Consider the following 19,576-nt stretch of genomic DNA (forward strand, 5'->3'; position numbering starts at 1 on the left):
CTCTTGGACCAATTGTATCTCTATCTTTTAGATTCCCTTTGTACAACATATGGGAACAGGTTGAAAATACATCTTGTTGTCTCTACCGTTTACAAAATCATGGGGTACACTGGGATAAGCAGGTTCAGAAACATACATGTCAGGCAAGTAATTCCCGCTTTTTGGGTGGGCACTGCGTTCCTAGAATGTTGGCCTACCCGTCCCTGCATGCGCGCTTGTTATTGGCTGAGGAAACGGCACAATATAGATTAAATGTGACATCGTGGCACTTAAGTTAAAGTACTCTACTCGGTACGCATTCTAACGTCTGTGTAATTTACAAGGAAGTCTGACCAGACTCGATAAACCCTCTCTTCTACATACATCTCCTACGCGGTGGCTCACTCGCTTACATACATGTATTGATATGTGTGAGTACCACGGCTGAGCGAGATTATGCTTCTATCGACTCTGGTGTGCTTAATTCCATTTCCTCCACCGAAAGGTTACAGCGGTGGAATTCCGCTGTAGCTAAGACGCACACTTAAATTAAGTTGCCAAGCTCGTTCATGCCCGAACGATGCAACCGAGCACGATATTTAACTCTCCCGACCCGCGTCTACAATACCCAGGTGCTTCTCCACGACACCCGAAGATAGTACACAGTTTTACTCCAGAACTAGACATCAACAAGTTATCTTCAATTGTACTAAAAGGGATATACATCTCGCAACGCTTTACTTTGACATACTACTAGATTGCTACGCTTTGGAGGAACTACTGCATAGGAAGACGATAGCCGATCGGAAGCAGTACCCCACAGATGCCGTATACGAATGCCGCTCGGCCGACAGTGACTGTGTGGGGGCGGATATGTCCATGTTCTGCAAGAAGCCCCATGATATGTACGAACTCGGTCTCTTAGTCTAACAGAGAAGTGAACGATGTATTGTTAGCGGTTCTTCGGTAAAAAGGTTGAATGAGTGCATTGGGAGGCTGGCGGCGTTGCGGTAGAATCAAGGAACACGATCTAGTTGGCTGCATCACCCGATACTTAAAAACGATGGACAGGCCACAGTGGTACTAGCCCATAAAGCGCGGGTAAGAGCGAGACTATTCGAGTAAACAGGCTCGGTGATAATTCGGCTGTAGTTCGCTGTTGATTATATGATCTTAGTGCCTTAGGTGGGTTGAAGACCACCAAGAAGGTAGAACTCAAAGCAACACAGTCAGTAAACTCACGTGGACTCAACGCTAATTAACCGAACACTTACTCAAAACTCTGACAGAACACGCCGATTTCATTTTTGAGTGTCGTCTTGAAGAGTGTAATCCATGGATGAAACCATGGAAGGAAGGTGAGGCCGTACCTGGATGGGGCTGATATTACATAACAGCCAATCACATGAGCGACTGTCACGCGACCTTCGAAGTTTGGGAAACTGCGACCCGGACTGAGAAATACCCTGAGCGGGTAAAAGCGGCGTGAGACCTGGAGAACATCAGGAACACTCCACGCGGGGGAAAATGCGGAGGTCATCTTGTACAGAAAGCCATGCCATCGGACAATTCACCTAATTCAGAACGGATTATGTAGCGCTCATCAATTTGCAGTTTGGTTTCCGGACCGATTTGCGACCGAATCCATCGCAAATTTGCCGGTGCAGAAGAAAAACGTTTCGGATTGCCGAGGTCTCAACCGGGTAAAAGCCCCCAGACATCGCCCCGCCATGACATGGTCGGCATTCGCCGAGCCCGCATTCTGGCCCTGATCCCCGGGTTTTCTCATGTTGGTGGGTAAGGCGTGTTTTATCGACGATGGTGACTGGTCTGCTATCCGATGTCCCCCATGTACCACCGGGATATAACCGGATCTGAAATGTCACTCCTTGCTGTTCATGGCTGCTTTTCGGTCGATCTCCGGGAGGACGTGGCCGCACATCATCGTCTATTGGTCGTTCGGGATTCGGCCGTGTGTGTGATCAGGGTCCAGGCGCTGCATGTAAAAGCTTTAAAAAGCCCAAGTGCCGGGATGTAAGCTCGGAGATTCTTTCATTTCCTATCAGTTTAGTTTACCGGCGGGCTAGGGTCTGGTTGTTTTCCCTGCCATTTCATTTACTATTTCAGTCCATAGGACCAGATCTTTAATGCGACGGCCCTCTCCATTGCGTTCAAAATGAGTGACAAAATCTCCTCGTGGAATGTCGTCCACAAGCTGGAGAAGCGCCAGCTTCTCATCGGAATCAACTGCGTGGCTGGACTGTCTATTTTGTTCTTCGGTTATGACCAAGGAATGATGGCTGGTGTCAACAACTCAAAGGATTATATTGATCTCATGAAATTCGGGTATACGAAGGTGGTGGACGGCGAGGTAACCCCGGTGGTCACAAATTCTCTGCTGCAAGGTGGGATTGTGTCGGTCTACTACCTGGGAACGCTTTTCGGCGCATTACTCGGTGGCTGGCTTGGAGACTGGACGGGAAGAATCAAAACCATTGCAGCGGGTTCTTTATGGGCTATTCTAGGCGCCGCTCTGCAGTGTTCGGCACAGAATCACAATTGGATGATTTGCGGTAAGGGGAAAGAAACGGTGTCGAATATACGAAGACTTGGACTAACTTTCGCAGCCCGTTTCGTTAATGGTATTGGAACCGGAATTTTGAACGCTATCGTCCCTGTCTGGGCTACCGAGACGGCTGAACATACTTCGCGCGGACAATTCATTGCTATTGAATTTACGCTCAACATTTTTGGTGTTGTATTGGCTTATTGGTTGGAATTGTGCGTAAATACATATACAATTTCTGCGGTATCCTTGCTAATGCTCGATAGTGGTCTGTCTTTCATCGACAACGGAGAGTCAGCCTTCCGCTGGAGATTCCCTATCGCGTTCCAGATCGTCTTCCTTATCGTCCTCTTCGCGGTTGTCTGGTTCTTCCCAGAGTCACCTCGATGGCTCGTCAAGGTCGGCCGGGAGGAAGAGGCCCGCTATATCCTACAGCGTCTGCGTGGATCTAGCGGAGAGGATCTCCTCCGAGCGGAAGCGGAGTTCCAGGATATTCTCAGCATCGCTGAGCTAGAGCGCACAGTCAATCACGGTGACTCGTATCTGTCTATGCTAGTTGGCTATAAATCCGGTGACCTTCATATCGGCCGTCGTGTACAGTTAGTCATTTGGCTACAGATCATGCAGGAATGGGTCGGTATCGCGGGAGTTACTGTTTATGCACCTACTATCTTTGGAATTGCTGGGTTTGATTCAATGAAGAGTCAGTGGATCAGTGGACTGAACAATATCTTCTATATGGTAAGTTTCGGCGTCGACGCAATAGGCGAGTTATGCTAATATGCATATATCTAGTTTGCCACGCTAGTCTGTGTCTTTACTCTCGACCGCATCGGTCGTCGGTGGACTTTGTATTGGGGCGCGACTGTCCAGGGTATTGCCATGTTCCTCGGTGGTGGATTTTCCCGTCTCGCTATCGACAGTAAGGCAGCCGGTGATATGGCCAAGGCATCTTCGTATGGTGCGGCCGCAGCCTCGATGATTTTCATCTTCACGTCTGCATTCGGAGCTTCGTGGCTCACAGTCCCTTGGTACGGAACTAGCCCCTGTTTGTTTTATTCGATGCTAATTCCTGATTTCTTAGGGTGTACCCGGCTGAAATCTTCCCCCTGGCCGTTCGTGCCCGTGGAAATGCTTTTGGTGTTGTGGGATGGAGTATCGGAAATGGATGGCTGGTGAGCAAACCTCCTTGAATGAATACAGGACCTATATGCTGACAGATAATTGAAAGACTCTACTGTGCCCCGTCATGTTCAGTGCCATCGGCGAAAAGACGCTGTACGTCTTCGCCGCTAGTAACGTCATTGCCATCCCCATGGTCTGGGCTCTGTACCCAGAAAGCAACCAGCGCACGCTAGAGGATATGGATCTCCTATTCGCGGCTAAGACGCCCTGGACCTGGGATGCAGAGAAGACCTTTGCGCGTCTCAAGGCGGAGAACCCAGGCATGGTCCAGTCTCTCGGCCCCAAGGGTAGTCTTGTGGACCCGGAGACTGGAAAACCTCTTTCTGCTGCTGCGGCTGTTGCTGCTTCCAAGGCTGGTGATAATGCTGTAGGTGCGGAGCATGTAGATCACGCTTAGATTTGAAGGAGACTCGATGATGTGCTATGTTTAGGCTCCTAGGTGCCTATGTGATGCTTTGATGAATAACCAACTAATAGCTTTAGAAATGGATACGGGTTAAGAATCAGTCTGCTCATACCTAGGAAAATTAATAAAGAAGGAAATGTGGCCGTGAAGGGTATACTATACAGCAGCCGCTCTGATTGGCCACTTTAGGAACAACATCCATCAAATCAACCTCCAAGTGAACCTCCATAGCCTTTTTCTTTTCCACGCCGTTTCTCCCTCCTCAAATATTGCTATTCAAACAACTTCCGTATCTCATACTTTAGAATCAACAGCTACTCGCGTGGTAAGGACCACAATCCCGACAAACGCGTCTCGCGTCGCATCGTTCCCGGCTAATTACAAAATTCAATGAAGCCTTGGAATATCACCTCCTTGAACCCAAACAATTCCAAATTTCAAAAAGGACCACGAACCCCAAATCAAAGGGAATAAATCAAATAAGAAGATCCACCAACCTAAACAAGGGGATCCACAAGTCATGTCCCTCTCGACAGTCCAGCCCGCAGATCCAACACCAACAACAGAACAGCAAAACCCCAAACCCCAGAAATCCCTCCAACCCGCACAGCCCACAGCACAAACCAAAAAATATCTCCACCGCATATCCCTGCACCCAACGCTAACACCCTACCGCCGGCGCGTGTATCGCACGCTCCTCTCCGTCCCGCCAGGTCGGTGGACCACGTACTCGGCGATGGCGACGTACCTAGGTTCCAGCGCGCGGGCGGTCGGCAACGCGATGCGCACTAACCCCTTTGCGCCGGGGGTGCCGTGTCATCGGGTCCTTGCGGCGGATGGGTCCTTGGGTGGGTATAAAGGGGAGTGGAAGGTTGATGCGCGTAAGGGTGGTGGTGGGTTTTGTGAGGAGAAGAGGTTGAGGCTTGAGGAGGAGGGGGTTGTTTTTTTCGATGGGAAGGTTAGGGGCGTTTGCTTCAAGGAGTTTGTGGATTTGGGGGCTAAGTGAGTTTGCTTTGATGGTTGTTAATTTAGTGGATTAGAGGGTGTTGTTAGGATTCATGGATGGTGAAGTGGCTTACGTTCTTATATATTCTGCCTTATTCCTATACCATCACTGACAGGTCTTGCTCGGGTGATTGTAATCTAGGCAAAGATAACCCAGTTGCGAATACTGTTATTTCATTTTGTGGATTGCGGAGCGAAAGAGATATTTGTAGAAAAGTAAAGGCCGGGAAACGGCACAGTGGATTTTCAAAGAGGATGAGGTTCAACTTTGTATAAGCCGAGCTAGTTGTACTAGGCTTGGTAGGCAGTAATATATGCATCTGCACTACTAAGATCTGTGCGCTTTATCTGAAACTGGTGGATCTCGCGTCGCATATTGTGTGATATCTGCTCCATGAACGAGTGTTTCGACTTCTCTCATTATACCATTGGCTCGTCGAGGAAAGGAATCGACACCTCCCTCGAGGATTGTGAGAATCTCTTGGTCTAATAGGCTTCCGCTCTAGTCACATACGATTTTAGACCAGTATTTCCGTACTACAGCAAAGAACACAACTAAGAATATTCAAAAGACCCGTGGATGAAACACGATGATCAAAGTGCAACTTCACAGAAGTGCATCTCGCACCTCGAATCTCCCACAGTAAGTCCTTGCAAAATGCCATCTCCGGGAATGGATATTATTGCTGGAGTCAATAATAGAAAAGTATGAGCGGTCTTTGGAGAACAGACGCGCCAGAGATGTTGATCAATAGCCCTGGAGGGCCTTTTTGGGTCTTAGCCAGATCAATTTATAGGAGTTTTTGAAGGCGAATATATGACTTTATGTGACTCACCAGCGAAAAGTCTAGGCTTACTATATCGATGTCGCTTCGGGGTCATATGATGATACTGTGCGGCCCTAGGATACCGTTTCGGGGGCAAACGGACACTCGGACTCAACCCTCCTGTACATAAACCAAATGTAGGTAACATCGGGTATTCAGGGTATAAGAAATATCCTAAGGCTAGTGTGAGGTGCTTGTCTCAACTCTAGCTCACCTGACGTATGTCTTGATCAAGAATCGTCAACAGATTTATATGCTGATGACGAATGGGTGACTCGGGGTGGAAAGAAGCTCATTTGGCTTCCTCCGCATCACAGACATTTCTGGGATTCATTCAATAATACGATTGTCCTTGGAAACAGTACTGGCGGGGTGACAATTCTTCACCTTAAGTCATCTTGACATATCTTAGGCTCTACTGCGCGAGTGATTTCTAGCAAAAGGCTGCTGCATGACCTTTCAGATTGACTTGTATTATTAGTTATTAGTTAGAAGAGCTCCAGCTCTCCTCTCTTCCTCCTTTCCCCTCCCCAGATATGATTTTTTTCCGTTGAATGCTCTTTTTCCTCTTTGTAATCGAATCCGGTGGGTGACATGACATTTAATCTCCTCTATCCCTAACCATAGCAGCCCTCCCAGCAAGCACTCCTCTGTGACTGGTAGTTGACCAGTATATCTCTATATCTCAATGCGAGCAAAATGGGTCCCTCACCCAATTCACCTACGGACAAGACTTCCTCGTCGTCGCGAGGGACTTGGAATGAGTTTATGTCCCCCTACATATATATACTGGGACAAGAGCACAGGTCTAACTCGCTACCCGGTTTAGAATATTAGTTCTTACGTCCCGCTCGGATAATCCCGGTGTGTGGTTGATGCATGGTAATATGTACTAGGCGGCATCTTGATCAGGGGTCTGCGTTACAGTTTATTGGAGAGGATGTCGAGGATCTTTTGGGGCGTTGATATTGACGGGGCTGGGGATCAGAGCGGATTTGGTATGTTGGAGGAATTGTCATGGTAACAGTCTAACCATTTTGGTTTTGGATACTAGGGTTTACATGTCTGTATTTGTTCCGGATGTGCATTTGAACCCTTGGTACGTACGTACCTGCATGTAGGGACTATTCTACTCCGTAGATTATTCTGGAATTAATTTATCCGGACTGTTACTGGACTTGGAATGCCAAAGGAGAAATTGGGGGCCAAAACGAGGACCTTTTTTGGGTTTTAGGGCTTTCGTACAAAGAAAAGGCTGGGGAAGGGCAGAATTTTTCCCTTTAGAGTTTGTTTTTTTTCTCTTTGCTTTTTCTATTCGAATTTTTTTATATTTATGACTGATATACGGAGTAGTCTGTATGGAATATATCATATATATGGGATGGGGGGAAAGAGGCATGACTCAACCCTGCAGCTACTAGTACTACTCGTACGGGGCATACATCGTGCTGTTTGATACAGCACCTACTTAGTCCGGTTAGTCTGTGTGACTACTGCAGCACGCGTACGTTAGTGGAAGTCCAGGCCTGAGCACCTTGGGTGGAAACCATTTGGAGCAAGAAAGGGGGGAAAGACGGTAGATAACTACGAAAAGGTCTAGGGTAATTGAGGGAAATGGTAGTACATCGTAATCGTTGCAATTCATTGAAACATTCACCAATAATCAATAACCCATCTAATCCCGATCTAGAATCTAGAACACAGTAATGAGCGATGAGCTCGAAGAAGAAAAAGATCAAAACAGAATGAACCGAAGAGGCAATGCGCATCTTCTATACAGGACCGATCCATACCCAGAATGCGATCTATCGATGAAACGAATATAAAACAGCAAGGGGAAGTAATAAATAGCAAATCAGGAAAGGAAAAGGTCATGATATCGTAAAGAAGCCCGTAAGGCTAGGATCGACGACAGGAAAGAAAACATCATGGTCATGACATCTGCTTCGCAGAGCGCTTGCAGGAACCGCGCTTCGGCACGTCTAGGTGGTGGTACGAGCGCAGGTGCTCGACGAGGTGATCCTGACGCGGGAAGCCATTGCTACCCTTTCGCGAGCAGTGCTCGACGGGGCAGTTGCGGAACACGGGGTAGTGGACGCTGGACTGGTGGCGCTTCAAGTCTGCGAAGCGTGTGAAGGCCCTGCCGCAGTGGTCGCAGCCGAAGGGCTTAACGGGCCTGGGGAGAGGTTAGCGTGTTGATTCAATGGTGACGGCCGAGACGGCTAGCTTACTTGGATGCAGGCGCTGGCGAATCGGCGCTAGGCTCATATTCGCTGATGGGGTAGCTTGGTAGGGAGACGTCTTCGGAGGGGAAGTCGAAGCTGCTGCTGTAGCTGCTGCTGTAGCTGCTGCTGTAGCTGCTGCCACAGCTGCTGGGTGCGCTCTGCGGCATGACGGGTCGCTCGAAGACTGGGAAGTCCTGTGGTCTCTGGTAGGTGTAGGGCGAGCTGGTAATACCGTAGACTTCTGGGGTGACCTCTTGCATGGGGAAGGAAGTGGTCGTGTCAAGGTCGCAGAGGGTATCGTAGACGGGCTGGCCGCCGTAGAAGAAGAAATCCATGGTTCCTGGTGAGGAGGAGTAGGAGGAAGAGTAGGAGTCTGGGTAGCTGAATGGGGATTGCATGTCGGCTGGGGCGGAGGAGAGTGAGCGTTGAGTTAGGGGAATTGGAATTGCGGTCTTATAGAAAGAGTAGAGGGTTAGTCTAGAATGCGCCCATGCAAGCTAAAGAACACTTACCATTGTGAGACTAATTATTGAAATACCGAAATCCTAAAATTGACCAAAAGCAAAATAATGAAATGGGAGGCAGGCGCCCTTTTATGTACCCAACGTGAAACTCCAACATCATGGAGCATGACCCCGAGTACTAGGGTATTTGACACGGGACGGGCCAGACTGTCGAAAGGAACAAATGGCAACGCATTCTAGAAAACTACTCGAAGGAGACTGGACGAAACCACTCAGCCTCCCCGCCCTCCTCGCATGCGGGAATTTGTTTTGTATGCAATTCGCGGATCTTTTTTCTGAGAATCTTCCACGGCCCTTCTAGCGTGCCCCTCATTGCCCTCATTGCCCTTCATTTAGAACATCCTGGCCGGTTTAGACGACGATGATTGGATGACTGGGAAGATGATCAGGTGTGATGTGAGCCAGTTGGCCGCGATAAGCAGAGCGGTCAGACTTTTGGGTGCCCAGTGAGTTCCCCCTCACGATGATCCCGTCGTGATTGGACGTTGGACTGTTCTGTGTGGCTTCTAGTGCTTCTAGTGTCGTTCTAGCGTGCCAAGAGCTCGTGTCGGCCCCCTTTGTCTTTGTCTTTCTGTGAGTTGCACATTGCTGTTTCATGTGCTGCAGAGGGAATTCCGAGTTCACAGGGGCTTAGAAGGTTTTCAGGAGAGACCCATTATGTTCGAGGTCGAAGTCAAAAGTCTGCGCTAAGGACGAGTTCGAGGTCAAGTTCGTGGTCAAGTTCGAGTTCACGATGCACATCATTCCGGGGCTCTTCCTTCCCAAACCCACATTGACGTATTGACGTATCCCAGCTCGGCACAACGGCACAGTCGTGCCGGTTATATTATCAAAATGATCAAAATGATCCACGATCCAGCCTTGCGAACCCGAATCTCTCCATCTCCGTGGAGAAAGGCCTATTCCCACAATTCTCAAAACCCCTCCAATCCGGGGTCACAGATCGACCGATGATGTCGTCGCGCACAGCCCCTGCCGACCTAGCGACTAGCGACTAGCGTTCGCTAATGGGCTTCTAGAACGGAAAAATCCCGCAATAACATGCATTCCATGTTAGCGTGCCAAGCTGGAAGAGTGGGAGGTGCAGTGATGCTTGCTGGCGAGTTAGCGTTCTCTGACGTCGCACGTCGACTGTGAACTTCGTCATATGTCGGTACTTTCTTATTCTTTTTATTAATTCGGGGATATTTGGGATTACTTCCGGCCTGCTGGGCAACCTTGGACTATGTTGTAGGTGAAATGTAGCGCCCCCTGTTTCCCGTTTCCTGGTTCCCTATTTCCACTTTTTCCCCGAATATTTTTCTTTATTTGCTTTATTTTCTTGCATTTGCTTGCATCTGGTTGCATCTTCTCTGCATTGTCCCAATAGAGAAAACGGTAGACCTGCAGAGCTACGTGTACACGCGATACGTACCAACCCCGGACCCGGCGTCCAGGTTACCTGTACCTATACGAAGTAGAAGTAATATGGACTCCAAGTACTTATTGTTGTACTTCATTACTTCATTCTAACGCCTGACTCAAGTACCTTCAGGGCTGCAAGGCAGACTGGCGCGTAAGCATGCGATCAACTTTACTTATGGCTGCTTAGCGGCTTAGCCTCTTGGCTACCTCGTATTATATAGCCAACATGACTGATTTAAGGATTCATTGTATTGTTCGAACAATTGATAACCTTGAAAATAACACGAAACTCCCGTATCACCCAGGCCCATTCATTGCACTCATTGATGCCAGTCCTGCGAAAACAGTAAAAGAAGATAAAACAGCCCACCAGGACCCCCCCACAGATATCAAAGTTCCCGCCATAGCCTTAAAACATCCAGTCTATTGAATCATAGTGTCGAGCCACAGATATCGCGAACAGCTCCAGGGAAATCAATATGCGCTTGGAGACCCGGGTGGGTTGCTCATGGGTGAAAAGCAAAGACGCCTCATAACTCGTCCTCGAGGTATTTGTACACAAACTTGAAATCAGCCTTGCGCCGATTCATCCTGTTGATATTATTCGTAAGCGGTGAGCTCGTAAAGTGGGTGCGGAAACGAAATCAGCCGGATTCTTTAACTGACCATGTGCTTTCGTAGTCGAAGAAGCGATAGGTGCCTTGTTCGAACTCCTCGGTAATGTTCTTCGGCTCCTCGTGACGCTGGAACCAGGTTTGATACTGCTTATGGAAGCGCCAACTCTGGTTTCGGAGCGCCTTGGCGGCGAGGTATTGTTGGTACGTCCCTTGGCGGTAGTAGAACAGGTAGAAGAGAGTATCCGTGTCGATTCTCCCGGTATCATACAACCGGGGGTCATCGAATATTGAGAGAGGTTCCTGTGGGTAGTAGAGCGCTGTGCTGTAGGGGTTCTGCGGCTTGTAATGACGTGGTTTTTCAGCATCACCAGCTTCGGGACATGTCGTCAACGAGGTAGCGAGAAGGCGCTGGACAGACGGCGATGGATTGGCCGACGCACGCGACTTCGTCACCTCGAATGATTGGAGCAGATCCTGGAGACCAGGGGGCAGATGATATACCGATTCTTCACTTTCAGTCCCTTCTGTCTCTGGCTTTCCATTCGTTGATGTCTCCATCTTTGCGGGCGCTGGCGATGAAACGTTTCCACTCACAGGGGCCTTCGATCGCGCAGGCCCAGAAAGCTCTTCCGTAACGGCTGCTACAGTAGGTGGGATTATTGACTTGGTAACAGGCTGTGCTGACGCCACACTAGGCGAAGCAGTAGAAGACTTGGGGACAGGTAATGACACTGACAGAGCCGGGCTGAACCCTGGTGGAGGCGGAAGAGGAAGAATGCCAACACCGCTTTTGTCACTTGCTGCGGCTGCAGCAGCAGCAGAGGCATACTTGAGGGTTTCACCAGGAGGGCGGGTCGGAAGGGGAGCGGGCTTCATGCCGGGAGTGGCACTCGACGAAGCAGACGGGTGGAGGGTAGCAAGAACAGGCAGCGGCGATTTCATCTGTGTCGATGGTCTTCGGGCGGCTGGCCCTTCTTGCTTGGCCTTTGGTTTCGCTTCTGGTTCTTCGTCTTGGACTGATTGAGCGTCTTGTGATGATACGCGGTCACCGTCGCCGCCCATGCCAAATTGCGCCTCGACGTCGTCGCCGATATTTAAATCGTCGTAGAGCGTTTCATCCTCGCCGGAGTAGTCAGGACTGCCTCCCTCCTCAACGTAATATTTGATACTTTCCTTGAGGTCTTGTACCGCGCCCACGTCCAGGTTGCCGTTCTGTAAGGAACGATTGAGGAACTCCAACTTGTTTACGTGCCATTTATGTCGTTCCGTAACGTGGGAGATATCGGCCATTCGATCCGCCTTCTTCGTGTCCTTCTTTCCTTTCTTCATTTGCGCATGAAGGGTTTCCTCCTCTGCCTCTAGGGCCTCGATCTTCAACTGAAGCTCGTCAACCATGTTTGAGAGGAACTCAGAACACTCAACCCTCTCCTTCTCCTTTGGATCAAGTCGCGAGGCTGCCGATAGACCTTCCTTTGAATATGCTTTCGTCTTCATCTCTTTTTCGACGGCTTTGAATTGTTCCATGCACTATCGACGGTATTAGCTTGCCGGTCTTTTAAAGGAACCATTGACCCTGTGGAGGGTCAAGTTAGGAACCCCAAACGCACCACTTCAATGGCCTTCCGCTGCTCCATGAGTGGAGCTTTGTCCTTGACTTCATTTCCAGCGGCCCATGATTTGATCTGATCACGGAACCTTTGGAGCTTCTTGATCTCGCGCTTAAGGTGGTCTTCGAGCTTGTCCCGCTGCGTGGGATTCGTGGCTTGGCGGATCTTCTCATAAATGCCTTCGAACGTTTGTATCCCTTCGGAGACCTTCTTGAAGGTTTTCTCAATTTCCTGCTGTGTTTTTCGAGCTGCCATTGTGAACCCGTTGGTGGACTGTGCCGTCCACTGGCGTCGTGATTGATGCGGTCGGAAGGGTGTGGTGATGCGCTTTCGACCGAAATGGTCACAAGTGCACAATCGAGGTAGTTGCTGTAGGAAGAATTGTGGGTAAAGGTGCTTGTTTGACAGCAAGAGGGATAGACACTCGGAAGTCCATGGAATGCCTCTCCGCGTTTGAGTGGAAAGCTTCGTGGATGCTCTAATAGGTAGGCGGTCAAGGGCGGAGGCGAACGTGAGGGCGGCGCGAAGGGTCTTGGGCTGTATACACACAAGTAACACGTCGCATTTCGATTTCTCAGTTCAAAAGTATACAATTTACCCCCGAAGAAACCAGTGACGCTGAAAAGGTCACTTAAACGAGCTGATTGGGCCATTACCAGGCAACGTTTACTGCCAGCGCTATCATCGGCGTTATCTTGCCTACACCGCAGGTACGTACCCCGGCTTCACCCAGCTGGTTCTTATTTTAACAAGATATGAAAGATCTATAGGTCACCAAAATGAAACGTTAGAAACTCTGAGCCTGTTTTATATACAAAAATCAACTAATGCCGTTCAGTCGTTATCCAAAGAGTCAAATCGGCATCCGTCACAGTCGACTCGGAGTTGATATCCTCAATTGGCAAGGGCCTGCTTGTGTTTGCTGGGGTTGGCAAAGAAGATACCGAGAAGGATGCTGAGAACCTGGTGAACAAGGTGTTGAAGGCCAAGTTCTGGCCTGATGAGAATGGAGTACAAGTAAGCCAAATGGTTTTCATGTGCTGAGACCGGCAATTGACATCATCACAGTGGAAAAAGAACGTGAAGGATATTGAGGGGGAAGTACTATGTGGTATGATCCCTCATTTTACTAACAGGAACACTGCTAAACAATATTGATGTTGTCTGTCTAGTCTCCCAATTCACCCTCTATGCGAAAATGAAGAAAGGCAACAAACCCGACTTTCATGATGCAGCTGCACCGGAACCCGCACGCAAACTCTATGACTTCTTCTATGCCAAGATGGGCGAAGGCTATACTCCAGACCGGGTCAAGAATGGTGTCTTCCAAGCCATGATGGACGTTGAACTGAAGAACGACGGGCCGGTGGGTGTAAATTACTGCAGCGAGGACGCGGCGGTACATCTTGACTTCCTATCCCCTTTCCTCGCCGCCATTGATCGTGTGCTGACTGGTCTCATTCTAGGTCACGATCGAAATCAATACCAATCTTCCCAAGAAGGAACCCAAGGAGCAGCAAAATGGAGACAAGAAGACCGATGAGCAGGAAATTAAGGGATCTTTCGAATTCCAAATTCCTCCTGAATTGCTGCAGTGAAGAAGAGAGAAAAGAAAAGAAACAAAGAGAAATAGAAATAGAAGTAATGCTATGTACATAGATGTTAGCAGATACCCCCAATACAACGTTCTATACAATCGCGTGGTCCGAGCATAGTTGGGGTGCGGGCAATGGAAGCTTCCTGAACCTCAAGCGCCGCACTCCCCCACTGACTTCTCTCTCCTCCACCTCTCTTCCATATCATCTTCATTTCTTTCTATTTTTCTCCACTTTTGAATTTCTTCCCTAGACTCCATAGTCATGGCGACTGCTCAGCGTACGTTCAGTGCGGGGTTCTGCTGCCGGCGGAATGCAAGGATTGAATGAGTTACTGACAAGCTTGCAGGCTCCCGTGTCTTCTTTGACATTAAAATCGGTGACAGCAAGCCTAGCCGAGTGGCATTTGAGCTGGTAAGTTTCCCGCATCCTCCGTATGCCGAGTATCAGTTGCATCTAACATCTGGGCGTCACAGTTCAACGATGGTACGACATGATTTTCTCCCTTGGCCATTCGGGCATGACTAACAACAGCGACAGTTGTCCCCAAGACCGCGGACAACTTCCGAGCTTTGTGTACCGGCGAGAAGGGCATTGGCACCCAGGGCAAGGAATTGACCTACAAAGGTACGTCTACAGTACCCCGCTCTTGTAGCGTTGACGCCCACTAACCACGGCGCTCCGATTCAGGCTCAATTTTCCACCGTGTGATCAAGCAGTTCATGATTCAGGGTGGTGACTTCACTGCGTTCAACGGCACCGGCGGCGAGTCAATTTACGGCGAAAAGTTCCCCGATGAGAACTTCGACCTCAAGCATGACCGTCCCTTCCTGCTCTCTATGGCCAACTCCGGCCCCGGCACCAACGGCAGTCAATTCTTCGTCACCACCGTCCCCACTCCCCACCTTGATGGCAAGCACGTCGTGTTCGGTGAGGTCATCAACGGCAAGAGTGTGATCCGCAAGATCGAGAACGTGAAGACTCAATCGGACAAGCCCTTCCAGGACGTGACTATCGTGGACTGCGGCGAACTTTCTGGCGAGGATTACGAGAACGCGACCAAGCGCCAACAGGATGCGACAGGTGACCCATACGAGGACTTCACCGAGGACCACCAGGGCGAGGAGCTTACTGCGCCTCTCTGCTTCAAGATCGCTTCGGACCTCAAGGGTTTCGGCAACACTGCCTTCAAGAGCGGTGATCTCGACCTGGGTCTCGACAAGTACCAGAAGGGTCTGCGCTATCTGAACGAGTTCCCCGACCCCGGAGAGAACGACCCCAAGGAGCTGGGTGAGCAGATGAAGGCTCTCCGATTCACCCTGCACTCCAACTCTTCTCTGCTCGCCAACAAGCTGCAAAAGTACCGCCAGGCTCAGAACTGGGCGACATATGCGCTTCAAGTCGCTGATTCGGCGAACGCCAAGGATGCCGATAAGGCCAAGGCCTACTATCGCCGTGCTGTTGCTCACGGAGGTCTGAAGGAGGAGGATGAGGCGCTGAAGGATCTTCAGGAGGCGGAGAAGCTGGCTCCTGGCGACGCTGGTATCCTCAACGAGATCGCCAAGGTTAAGAAGACCGTCAAGGACCGGGAGGCCAAGGACAAGGCCGCTGCCAAGAAGTTCTTCTCTTGAACGGCTTGAAGTTGTTCGTTCTCGTCTTCCTTTTGTTCCATCACGATTCACGACGTGGTCTTCTCATTCAATAGTGACCCATGATGTATAATATCACATCATTCAGGCAACTTGCCTTGTTCTTTTGTGCGAAGTCCATACTGTAACTTCTTCTATATGGTAGACACCTGTGGCATAGCATGTTAGGCTAAAAGTTGAAGATTTAGTCATATTATTGGGGATAAATCGCCTCAAAAGTACCAAATTATATATTTCAAGTCTGACCTGGTGTTGACAGCACCCAGTCTCTTCTAGGTCGTCGTATACATTACTACGACTAGGTGTAGGTGACATGTTATGCTGATAAGCATGGCATGTGTTTCAGAATATATTCGATACTGCTTCAACCGTATTGACCATAAAAAGCTCAGATATAAACAGATCCATTGTAATATTCAAATAAACCAAGCTTCAGAATGCTCAACTGGCCCCTTCCATTCCCAATCCCTACTTTGTCACGAAAGCGCAAGCTCCCATGTACTTTTTGACCACATCCGCCTCAGGTCGAATATCGAAATCAAAGATATCCATCGGTACGGAAAGCGTGGTACAAGCATTAGGAATATCCACAATGCCGGCAATATGACCCTGCACCGGCGCACAACTGAGCAGCAAATATATCTGATAATCACTATAGCCATAGCGCCGGAGATACTCAATAACTCGGAGACAAGTCTGTCTATAGGCGACTGTCGCATCCAAGAAATGTTGTTTGCCATTCTCGTCGACAGAGAAACCCTCGAACGTGAGGTATCGTCCAGGGCCGAACTGCGGCTCTACTGGGCCTGCATGGAAAATTGGTGACTTCATGTCCAGTTTCGCCATGCCGTTCTTGATGACTGTGAACTTCAGTGTGATTACACCGGCCATTTCGATGGCGCCGCAGAATGAGATCTCGCCATCGCCTTGCGAGAAGTGCAGGTCTCCGACGGAGAATTTGGCGCCTGGGACATGGACGGGAAGGTAAACCTTCGATCCGCGGGAGAGGTTCTTGATATCGCAATTGCCCCCGTGCTCAGGACGGCCCTAGGAGATAAATGAGTATATGGGTCAGTTTTGTGTGTACGATAATGTCTTACTGGGATGGTTCGAGCACCCTCATTGGCGATCTTGTTCTTCACCTCATCGGTGGCATTGCCAGAATGAGCATTCTGGGGATTCGGCGGCTGAGCGACAATTCGATCAGCAACAGTATTGGTCGCAATCAGCTCCCCCTCTCGACGGTTCCATTCAGTCAGGACTTCGGCCGATGGGGCACACCCCAGGATTCCAGGGTGGATAAGTCCCGCGAACCGAACATGCGGGATATGGCGAGATGAGCAGAAGATCCCTTCAAAATCCCAGATTGCCTTGGCTCTGTGAGACACGTTAGCATCGATATATTTCAGGATACCATGGTATCCACATTAACATACGCCTCAGGATACAACTGATCTAGGAAGCCTCCTCCGTTCTCTTTGTGGAAGACTCCGCTGAATCCCCATGGTTGTTCTTCGAATGGTTGGACGTCCTGAATCTCGACAAGTAAGACATCACCAGGCTCTGCGGTTTCGATGTCGAATGGACCAGACAGGTAATGGATTTGGGTTAGATCTACGTTCTTGATATCGTCGGCTGAGTCGTTGTTTCCGATCTGGCCTCCGGTCCAGTCCAGACATTCGATCTTGACAACTTCATTGTTGGCAATTTTTCCATAGGACGGAACTGTAGGTTGCGGGATATGAAATTAGTATGTAGTGTCTTCAATGGACTACCTTGACCAGGACTTGACATACCGTCTGGATGCCATCTGTTCTATCGGGGACTTAGCAATGCTTCACAACTTGAAGAAGGTAAGAACATACATGTAAACCAGGCTGTTCACGCGCAGGCTTGTTGAGGTCGACCTTGAGAGCAGTACGAATTCCCTTGATACCCATATTTGCACTTATTGTAGAGGTTGGTTGGTGGTTTAATGCGATTGGAGTAGCAGGTATAGGATGGGGAGAATATAAATCTCGGGCCTGGGATGAGCTGGGGAACCCCAATTATACCGACATAGTACTCTGGACTGGGCCCCCTCACGATAACGTTTACCCCGCAGACGCCCGGTCCATTTATACGTCGACATGAGTAACAGTTACGTGAAGTTGGAGATCAGCCCGGTGGCTTATCATCGCTTTATCTCGCATAGGGCCGGTCCGATAAGCTAGTGCCTCATATACCCCGACCCCCTTGGACTGTTGAAGATGAAATGTATTTTTGTAAATAAAAGGGCGGCAAACAAATGCTGGGATGGTAGCCTTATATGCTAATAATGCCTTGATGTGCATGGTGTGTGTGCAACTTCGAAGGCCACATCTAATTCTCGAATGAAATCCTTGCTGGGGAAATCTGACTTCTAACGCCGCTCAAGAGAACTTCTTTCCTGGGGAGCCAGAGTCCTTGTCATCGCGCTCGTCGGTGTCGACATTGAGCTTGTCAAGATTGTCGAGAGACAAACGCAAGAAATCATGCTTGTTCCTCCAGGTTACCTGGCTTTCCGCGAAGTTTGTACTTTCAGCGGGAGGTGGAGGCGGGTCGGTGATCTTAGTGACAAGGTACGCTGTAGATGCCTCAGCAACGCCATACATCAGCACACCGATGTATGGGATGCGCAGAAGAACCGTGAAAGCGAAGGCAAAGCCGAAGAGAACACCTTCTCGGTCACGGAACCACCGACGCTTTTGCTCGGGGGTGAACTTAATGCGCCAAAAGTAGGGTTCGAGCTAAAAGCTGTTAGGATAACTCACACATGCGGGAGGGTCACTGGACTCACAAGCTCACGCATTAGACTGCGGGAAGCAAAGTAGGTGTGGAGGAATGTGACAATATACTTCTTCGGCAGAAACAACCCTACACCGAAAATGACAGCCGCGGGGGTGGAACCAACATGGCTTCGGAATGTGTAGAAACTTGCTGCAGGCATGACGAACCGACCAATAATTACAACCATCGAGAGAAGATACAGACCAAGCATCATACCGATCTTCTTTGCATAGCGATTGAAGAATGACCTCAATGCTTCGGGGATTGACCGAGAAACGCTGGAGCCACCTTTGGTAGAGTACTGAACGAGATTGGGATAGTATAGAGAGCGTAGCTGACGAGGATCTTCGGATTTATGTTTCTGGATGTATGTGGTGTCCACCCATTGGATGGACTGCATGAATCTAGTAAGACGGTCAGCGAACACTGTCAATGAGTTTGTTGTCAATAGAATGTACATTTCGTCCAGCGTGGGCGTCACATATCGCATCAGTGTCATCAGCAAGAATGGCACCTGAAGGACAGACTTTGACATAAATTCCAATCCATTGAGAAGCTTGTCGTCCCAGACTGCCTGCTCCAGGTTGACCACCCATGATAAGATGTAAATGGAGAATTTTACGCTGAATATCTTGAATTCAAGTCAGAACGAATCCAAACAAACGCCGGACAATGTATAGACATACTGGAATTTGAATGATCATTTGGATCACGGTGCCGATCGCTATCGCGAGAGCTGCTTGGCGGAAATGGTCGTACTTGAATAGCTCAGGGTTTGCTAATGCACGAACAGCTGCAAGCCGTGGTTAGCAAGGGTCCAAAACGCATTGCCCATCCAAGGGATCATTCCAAGGTAATGATAAAAGGTGGCTGGCTCAATGTAGAACAACTAGGACCTTGATCGAAGTCTTGGCATAAGCCGAGTCCGATGCTATACGGGCCTGACACCGATAGAATTGTGTGTGTAGCCAGGAATCTGCCTATAATTTCAAGCCAGTCCCTCCGAATGGTCGTGAAAAGCAACAAAACATATAGGGTGACATACTGCCTACCACTGTGAGCTGGAAGCCGCGGATCACCGCGTTTGGCTCGAAGTTCGACATTGTGGCTTTCAAAACCGTGAAATATCTAGGTAGATACCACCGTAAGAACGCCAAAAGTGTCGAAATAGCTAAGAAG

The 19,576-nt window shown here is 49.2% G+C and overlaps 8 protein-coding genes across 8 annotated transcripts; 4 read left to right on the forward strand and 4 right to left on the reverse strand.

The window, feature by feature from the left end:
• Positions 1-2,155: 2,155 nt before the first annotated feature.
• On the forward strand, positions 2,156-4,127 carry N7489_002547 (uncharacterized protein; the record flags this gene model as incomplete). Its single annotated transcript, XM_056708302.1, has 6 exons — positions 2,156-2,552; positions 2,607-2,760; positions 2,812-3,286; positions 3,341-3,576; positions 3,630-3,720; positions 3,777-4,127. The coding sequence occupies 6 exons, from the start codon at positions 2,156-2,158 to the stop codon at positions 4,125-4,127; spliced, it is 1,704 nt and encodes a 567-aa protein (XP_056572604.1).
• A 529-nt stretch (positions 4,128-4,656) lies between these two features.
• Positions 4,657-5,142, forward strand: N7489_002548 (MGMT family protein; the record flags this gene model as incomplete). The annotated part of the gene is made up of 1 exon (XM_056708303.1): positions 4,657-5,142. The coding sequence occupies one exon, from the start codon at positions 4,657-4,659 to the stop codon at positions 5,140-5,142; it is 486 nt and encodes a 161-aa protein (XP_056572605.1).
• A 2,758-nt stretch (positions 5,143-7,900) lies between these two features.
• On the reverse strand, positions 7,901-8,708 carry N7489_002549 (uncharacterized protein; the record flags this gene model as incomplete). The annotated part of the gene is made up of 3 exons (XM_056708304.1): positions 7,901-8,144; positions 8,200-8,645; positions 8,706-8,708. The coding sequence occupies 3 exons, from the start codon at positions 8,706-8,708 to the stop codon at positions 7,901-7,903; spliced, it is 693 nt and encodes a 230-aa protein (XP_056572606.1).
• A 1,943-nt stretch (positions 8,709-10,651) lies between these two features.
• Positions 10,652-12,600, reverse strand: N7489_002550 (CNOT2/3/5 family protein; the record flags this gene model as incomplete). The annotated part of the gene is made up of 3 exons (XM_056708305.1): positions 10,652-10,712; positions 10,788-12,265; positions 12,346-12,600. 3 exons carry the CDS (start codon positions 12,598-12,600, stop codon positions 10,652-10,654), a joined length of 1,794 nt encoding a protein of 597 aa, XP_056572607.1.
• A 524-nt stretch (positions 12,601-13,124) lies between these two features.
• N7489_002551 (D-aminoacyl-tRNA deacylase) lies at positions 13,125-13,943 on the forward strand (the record flags this gene model as incomplete). The annotated part of the gene is made up of 5 exons (XM_056708306.1): positions 13,125-13,131; positions 13,184-13,362; positions 13,414-13,456; positions 13,518-13,744; positions 13,812-13,943. 5 exons carry the CDS (start codon positions 13,125-13,127, stop codon positions 13,941-13,943), a joined length of 588 nt encoding a protein of 195 aa, XP_056572608.1.
• Positions 13,944-14,204: 261 nt separating this feature from the next.
• On the forward strand, positions 14,205-15,571 carry N7489_002552 (CYP40/PPID family peptidylprolyl isomerase; the record flags this gene model as incomplete). Its single annotated transcript, XM_056708307.1, has 5 exons — positions 14,205-14,220; positions 14,290-14,354; positions 14,417-14,426; positions 14,481-14,567; positions 14,631-15,571. The coding sequence occupies 5 exons, from the start codon at positions 14,205-14,207 to the stop codon at positions 15,569-15,571; spliced, it is 1,119 nt and encodes a 372-aa protein (XP_056572609.1).
• A 486-nt stretch (positions 15,572-16,057) lies between these two features.
• On the reverse strand, positions 16,058-17,529 carry N7489_002553 (acetamidase/formamidase family protein; the record flags this gene model as incomplete). The annotated part of the gene is made up of 5 exons (XM_056708308.1): positions 16,058-16,636; positions 16,690-16,966; positions 17,026-17,314; positions 17,386-17,404; positions 17,455-17,529. The coding sequence occupies 5 exons, from the start codon at positions 17,527-17,529 to the stop codon at positions 16,058-16,060; spliced, it is 1,239 nt and encodes a 412-aa protein (XP_056572610.1).
• A 471-nt stretch (positions 17,530-18,000) lies between these two features.
• usgS (transmembrane protein UsgS) lies at positions 18,001-19,500 on the reverse strand (the record flags this gene model as incomplete). Its single annotated transcript, XM_056708309.1, has 5 exons — positions 18,001-18,357; positions 18,408-18,801; positions 18,856-19,028; positions 19,084-19,190; positions 19,443-19,500. The coding sequence occupies 5 exons, from the start codon at positions 19,498-19,500 to the stop codon at positions 18,001-18,003; spliced, it is 1,089 nt and encodes a 362-aa protein (XP_056572611.1).
• Between the last annotated feature and the right edge of the window lie 76 nt (positions 19,501-19,576).

Source organism: Penicillium chrysogenum, assembly GCF_028827035.1.
Source record: "Penicillium chrysogenum strain IBT 35668 chromosome Unknown utg000001l_segment0_segment0, whole genome shotgun sequence".
Lineage (NCBI taxonomy): Eukaryota > Fungi > Ascomycota > Eurotiomycetes > Eurotiales > Aspergillaceae > Penicillium > Penicillium chrysogenum.